Here is a 7,085-nt window from a genome sequence, read left to right as displayed (position 1 = left end):
TGTCCACTTCCAGTGACCCTGAGTTGGTTAAAGATAATAAAGATGGATGGGTTGTGATTGTGGAATCAAAATCACAATCGTGGTTAATTAAAAAAAAAAAAAAAAAAAAGAGCTCATGGAAAGGACAATAAGGATTGAGTATGACAGATGCTCGGTAAAGCTCATTTACCTCTCCCACTGTCCCTGGTGAGACAGACCTTCTCAAAACAAATGGATTTGGCTCGATAAAGCAAAGGAATGAGACACGACTGACTGCCCCGCTGGATTCTCCTGAGCTCGTGTCTCCAGCAGCTCATCACTGAGCTATTTTGGACTGCACTTCCCAGAAACCACCTGCCAAACAAACCATATATCTACAGATCTGAGGACTTTTTTTCCGCGGAAAATTCTTGTTTCTGTAGGTGGCGCTTGAGTGTTTATTCATTCCTGTGCATGAGGCTGTTCCTCCCCATGCAAACTAACTGCTCCATATAAAGACATTTCACGAATGTGTCACTTCCTGTTGGCATTACAGTAAACAGTATGTACACACATATATACATATATATCGGCTATGTGATGAACCACAAATATATGACATCATGGTGAATAATTGCTGCTAAATCATTATCATTTCACAATGTCATAACCATTTGAAGAAGGCTGATAAAAACAGAAATAAAGAGAATTATATTACATGTCCATGTTATATACAGATAGACTATGTATTTGTTTAAGGTCAAGTTGGTTCCGCGAAAGTTCAGCAATTCTAAAAGGATAACAGGGATCTTGATCAGCTTGTCTGACGTGGAATAAATGAATAGGGTGAAACATATAACTCAAAGAATTAATTTGTGTTTCAACACTGTTAATATGACGCAGAGATGTTGAGAAATGTGAGTTCAGAGTGAAAAATAAAAGTTGGTCATTAGACCATGAATGCTGTTGGAAGTTCAGAAAGTTACCAGTTGCTACCAGTCTTATTAAGTTAAATAAATGGCAACACACAACAGTGACTGAACTGGAACTCAGCAAAACTTCCCACTTTCCAAGGGGGAAATTCCCAGTTTGAAAGTGTTCAGATGTATTTCAATAACTTTTTTTCTCTCTCGCTGGGACCGTGCCTATATCCCAATTACAAATTATATGTTATTTGATTGCTGACTTCATTCTATCGGTTCCTGTACAGTCAGTCGTAATTTTGACATTATTCAAAAATGTTCAAAATTCAAAATGTCACAATCTAAGAAAGTTGGAAAAGTGGAAACAAGTAAGTGACATGTTGTTTATCAATGCAGCTGAGTCACTTCTGGGAGCTCTTTTGAAATATTGTATTTTCTCTTTATGAATCTCACAGTTTGTTCATCTGGGAGGTGGGATCTTTCCATTTCCCACTTACTCAGGAATGCATCACATCTCTTACACAATATTTATATATCCATGTATTTTCCTCACTTTGGACGAAGGGCTTTTCTACATCTCTGTTAGTCTCCATTTGTTCTGAATTGTTTTTGACTTGGTTCTTCTACCTTTTACTGCAACTGGCAGGTGGGTCAGGCATCCCTTCCAAAGTGGGAAACAATACATGTGAACTCTATCAAACTGGGCACATTCCACAAGGGAAGTGGGACGTTTCCGAGAGCTGCAAGAAGCTGACATGATGTTACTCTACGGGGCTTTATCAAGAGAAAGTATCTGGTCTGGCTCTAGAAAAGACAACAATACTGTATGTTCATACATGAACATTCAAATAATAATAATAATCACTCTGGGATATCTGGTATGGTAAAACTTTGTACAGACTCATAAAATGGGGAATCAGACACTTGTATCAAATTATATATTTCTTCAAAAGCATATTATTAAAATGTTTATTAGAACATGCAAACTCCACACAGGACGCACCGTCCCCGCCGGGACTCGAACCCACGTCACTCCATGTCTGTGAGGCAAAAGCGCCAACCGCTTACAAACTTGAAATTGAAAGTCGCCGGACTTCCGTCAACCATTAAAGCTCTTTATTTTGACTTCCTTCGTGAAAGAATCCCACAAAATACCTTTAGGTGGCCCTGATACGCTGCCGTGTGATAAGCTTTTGGAGATATTTATTCAGGATGGAAAAAAAGGGGGGGTACACGCCAGGTGCATTGTGGGAAACTGAGTTCTCTGCGTGTTGATGTCAGTGGGAGGAGAGTGACTCCAGCCTCCGTGTTGTGTGTGTGTGTGTGTGTGTGTGTAGATGTGAGGAATTCAGCAGCAGGACGACTTTTTCTCCACTCGGAAAACTCGCCTATCTGTCAGTGACTGCAGCCTAAAACGAGGACTTCAGGACTAACGCGAAAAATGCGAGAAGAAAGCCAGGAAGAGAGCTTATTAAAGATTCAGCGCGCGAGCTCGGACGTTGTTTCGGATGACTTGTGGCAGCGCGCGTGGATAAACGGGCACTTCTAACGGGCTCCAAACGTCGATGAATGGGGTGAAGCGAAGTGGATTTTGTTGTTTAAAAGTTAGGAAAAAAAAAAAAGAAGTGTGGTGGGGGGGCGACCCCGGAGCTTTTCCGAGCGGCTGAAACCCAGAGGGAAAGAAGGGGAGGAGAGGGGAGTGAAGAAAACGCCCGGCTGCTGCCGCCTGTTGCTGCGCTCTCCAAATTCAAACTTCAGACTCGAGCAGGAGCAAAAACAAACAACAAAAATGCATCTTTCAATTGACGGGAGATGATCGTCCGTTAGCTTCAACGACTTCCACGGAAGCTTCACTCACTGCTGGTTTGTAGGAGTGGTTTTTTTTGTTTTTGTTTTTGTTTTTTTTTAAAGCTTTGGGAGCATTTTTCTCCTCATTGTGCACACTATTCCTGTTGGAAGCGAGCTGGGTGGGCTGGGAGCCTGAAGGCTGCTCCGCCAGGCCTACGGCCATTAGCCAGGAACAAAAGAGGGTTCACATGTAAACCCCCCCCCCCCCCTCCAAAAAAATAAAAAATTACAGTTGAGGGGGGGACGGACAGAAAAGTCCAACAAAACAAAGTAGTTACTATTTTTTTATTTTTTATTTTTTGGAACACTGGACGCTGCAAGCATGTCGCAGGGCGCCGAGAAGAGGATGGAAACCCGGCTGAAAAAGCTGGAGGACATGATCAGAGACCCCCGATCTGCTGTAAACCTGGAAAGTTTGCTGGTAAGTCAAGTGGGAGACACCTCGGGGGACTGTTGATAACGTGTCTCCACACACACACACACGGACACGGCGTTCGGTAACGGTATGCTGCTGGTTGTGTCTTTTTTTTTTCTGTTGGATTGTCACTGTTCCTGTTTTGGTAGCTGCTTGCCTTGTTTTGTTTTGTTTCTTCCTAATAATCAAGGCAAAGAAAATCACCGCAGTGTTCCACTTTGAAAAAAAATGAAAATAAAAAATAATAGAAGAGCACACAGAATCTCCTCGGATCTCCTGCAGACAGCACTGATTAATAGTTAAGACAGACTGCAGACAGTGCAGTTTGAGGGTCTTTGGAGCGTGTCTGCAGATTAGGATTAACTTGTGGAGAATGTCCCCACTGGGTGCATTTATGGAGACTTAACATTTCCGGCCAGTAACTCCCGCCTGGGCCCACAGAACCACCCCAGTTCCCACCAAAAAAAAAAAAACCCCATCACAGATCCTGCACACATCTTGTCAGGCTATGTTGGTGTCTGATTAGAGTGAAGTCCACCATATATGGGGCGTATGCTTAACTTAGCTAAAGTTGGCTTTCTGTTTTGGGTTTTGATATGAGAGGATGTCTTTCAAAGCCTATGGTAAACACTGTGGCATGATCAGGGCCTTTCAAAATGTGTACCATTTGCTGAAGAACCTGTGAGCCCAGCTTAACACCCTCCTCTCCTGAATGCTCCTTGCTTGCCTTGACTATGTTTGGCTTGTATAAATTCTTACCATATTTTGGTCTCTCACTTACGTGAACAAATGTTCCAAATATGTTTACATCTTGATCAATCTATCTATGAAACAGAAGGTGCTCTGTTGACATCCTGGTTCTGAGAGTTTCTCGACTTTGACCTGATTCTGGATGTTGAGTTTACATGGAGGGGGGTATGGTAGTTGCTATATTCCAAGGTTTCAGATTGAGTGTAGTTGTATGTCTTTTTTTTGTTTTGTTTTGTTGGGGAAACACATCTTGACTCCATGCAGCTGATCCACACTTCTCAAAACATGGAACAGTTCTTAATCTTATCCAATTAGCAGGCAATTGGATAAGATCCAATAGAATAAGATGTTCATATGTGGATATTATAACATAACAAGGGAGATTTTCTTTGGCCAGTTGTGAAGAATCTGAGGTTTACCTTTGTGGGATTCATTCAGCTTTAGTCCCAGAGCCTACTATTCATCATGACCTAAATTCAAAAGAATTGCTTTGTCGGTCTGTTGGAAGATAAAGTTGTATGTTTTAGTGGTAGACGTTTTCTTTACGCTATATTCAGTGAATGAAAAAGGAATATCAACCTCGCAGCGGCCCAGTGCAAACCTTGAAAAAAGTTAGCATAAGAAATAATGCTCAATTCTTTTATAGTTGCATAGCAAATAGAGAAAAATGTGCAAAGATTTGTGTAAAAAAAAGTGTAAAAAATTATTTTATGTATAGTCTCAGAATGAAATATTTGGAATCTTTTCATTTGAAGAATAAAAAAAGGTGTTTCATTGAAAACTGATGAAGAAAATTAGCATGGGTTGTAAGCATGTTTTTCAGATTGTTGTGATTGTGGATTGGCTCCAGTTTTTTTTTTTTTTTAGCTTTGATACTGGTGATGCAGTTTTTCAGGCTATATTAATGCATTCAACGTTTTAAAGCTAAATGACTCGTCCGTCTCTCGCGAGCATTAACTCACTGCATCTAACAGAAATGCAAAAGCATTTTAATGTTCCCCTCCTCTTCGCTATCTGCAGCATCAGACAGCACGCTGACGAAGGTGTGTAGTGCACGAAGAACGAACCTGCAAAGCGCCCTTCTCCTTTGAAGCATTTTTAAAACGCAATTATGCAATCGTATAGAAAAGTCTTAGCTGCGCTGGGTCTTTTGAGATGCCACTCTGTGTGTGGTGAGGAAGCACAGACGGGCTGTACCCTCAGAGGGACGCAAGTTGCATAAGGCAGTGGAAAAATCCTTCCATTCCACCAGTGTATATCATCACTTTAGGCTTAAAAGGAGGGGGGGAAACAAAAAAAAAAAAGATCTTCTGCCACTTTCGGTTAACCCTCTATGTGGACTGCATGTATATAAAACGGGAGTCTCCTCAGCTCTCATCTCTTGAGTGTTGCTCTGAACCGACATTGGGTGATGTCGCCGCCTTTAGCTGAGTGGCTACATCTGTTTTTGGACGAGGCGTTTGTATTCATGGGTCCCCCTAACTGGATCTGACAGAGGGCACACACACTGTCAGGTCTATCTTAAAAAGCATCATCTCAACCCTTTTAATGGGCCCCATCCTGCTTAGAATCCCCCCCCCCCTCTCTTTACACCCCTTCCCCTGTTCACCATGTGTATGGACAAAACGCGGTCGAATCCCCGCATTTTCTTAAACGTTTAGCTGAATACTTGAGAGGGCGGGAGGGAGAAAGAGCGAGGTGTTGAGTGTTGGGAGACAAAAAAGAGTGGGAAGCATGCCGAAGAGAGAACAGGCTGCAGTTTTCCATTTTTAGCAGCCTCAATGGTGTCGTGGGTATCGAGAAGTTGTGCTGCTCAGGCCGGGATTGACGCGCGCGCACGCACGCACGTATGTGGCTCAGCTTTGTCCTTTTTTGCAGGTGGAATAAAAACCACGCATACTCAACGTGCCTAGATAATTGCTCACAGGCTCATATTTGGTAAATAATGAATCACAAATCTCTTTCCGTGGCTCTCATTCTGTTTTCCAAACGGCACCCTGTACTAGCCGGGTGCAATCGTTTGGCAACAATATCGAATATGGTACGAATAATCAGAAATTAAAGTTTATTCCTGCTTAAAAATACCTAAATCTCTCACATGTTTTTTTTGTCAGTTGGTGTCATGGTCCATTAGTGCTACCTACTTGTACAGAGTTTGAAGCTCTTTCCTTCTCTGAGGTAAAACTGAATTAGTGGAAATTTGCTGTGATGAACCTGCCAGTTTTGGAAACATTTTGAACCTGAACCAAGTCCCTGTAAATTAAATTCAATAACAGCCGAGTCAAATAGCTATATATAATAAAATGCAGTTTGAATTAGAATCACAATCACAAGTGTGAAAGATGGTGAATGCTACTCCACCAGCAGCCATACAGACAGAGCCACAGTATGCAGATCCAGGTTCCCCAATCTTGAATCCATGCACACGTTTGCCACGTCACAAAATAACAACCAAGAAAGTACCAGGATTGGTACCAGAACGCTGCAAACTACTCCCCCTTTTTGCCTCACAAATCACATTCTACACCTAATAAAATATATGACAAGTTGATTGAATTATGTACTTTGTTTATCTCTCGTAAGTAGTTTGCATTACGACCAGCTCTGACATGAAGCATCACGTGCTTGGAATATGATGACGGCGTCATTATCTGCCTGGCTGGATGAGATGGAAATGCATAGAGATCTATGATGGCCAAAGCTCAAGTGAATGAGTTGCGCCTTAAATTGTCACGATTGCGTATCTTTCATCCAAAGTTGGAGTAGTTGGTTGAAATTGCACGGGGTTGAGTTCAGCCTGGCCTGCTGTCTGTAAGATTTGCAGAGATTTGTGGGGGAAAGCTGACCTTGCTGCGCTGCACCCTGACATTTAAATGAGCTTTGAAACATTGCCATCTGCAAAAGATGTCCTAATTTAGGCAGGAGACCTCACATAAATTAGGCCTTATTGGAGTCGCGGTTATGTAAACTTCGAATGGCTGTGTTGCTCTATCAGCGTTCGATCAAGGGTAAGCTGAAAGCTCAGCAACCTTGTGCAAACTGGAGTGATCATTACTTGGCACGCAGAGCACTGACTGAAGAGTCGAACTCGAGCTGGCAGCACCGAGCTCGGCGACTGGACTGTCGGGGGCAAGCAAAAGAAAAAAGGCATTCTCAAGATGAACAAATAAGAAAGAAAAAAAAAAAAAGCA

General features: G+C 42.2%; 1 protein-coding gene across 1 annotated transcript in view; it reads left to right on the top strand.

Annotated features, from left to right (window-relative positions):
• The first annotated feature begins 2,242 nt into the window (after positions 1 to 2,242).
• Positions 2,243 to 7,085, top strand: part of rock2a (rho-associated, coiled-coil containing protein kinase 2a) — a 37,656-nt gene continuing 32,813 nt past the window's right edge. Inside the window, exon 1 of the mRNA XM_080513188.1 lies at positions 2,243 to 3,150. Within this exon, the coding sequence (XP_080369314.1) occupies positions 3,052 to 3,150 (99 nt within the window). The 5' untranslated portion in view covers positions 2,243 to 3,051. The remainder of the gene's footprint in view (positions 3,151 to 7,085) is intronic.

This window comes from Blennius ocellaris (genome assembly GCF_963422515.1).
Source record: "Blennius ocellaris genome assembly, chromosome: 17".
Classification (NCBI taxonomy): Eukaryota; Metazoa; Chordata; class Actinopteri; order Blenniiformes; family Blenniidae; genus Blennius; species Blennius ocellaris.
This window is presented reverse-complemented; position numbering and strand designations above follow the sequence as displayed.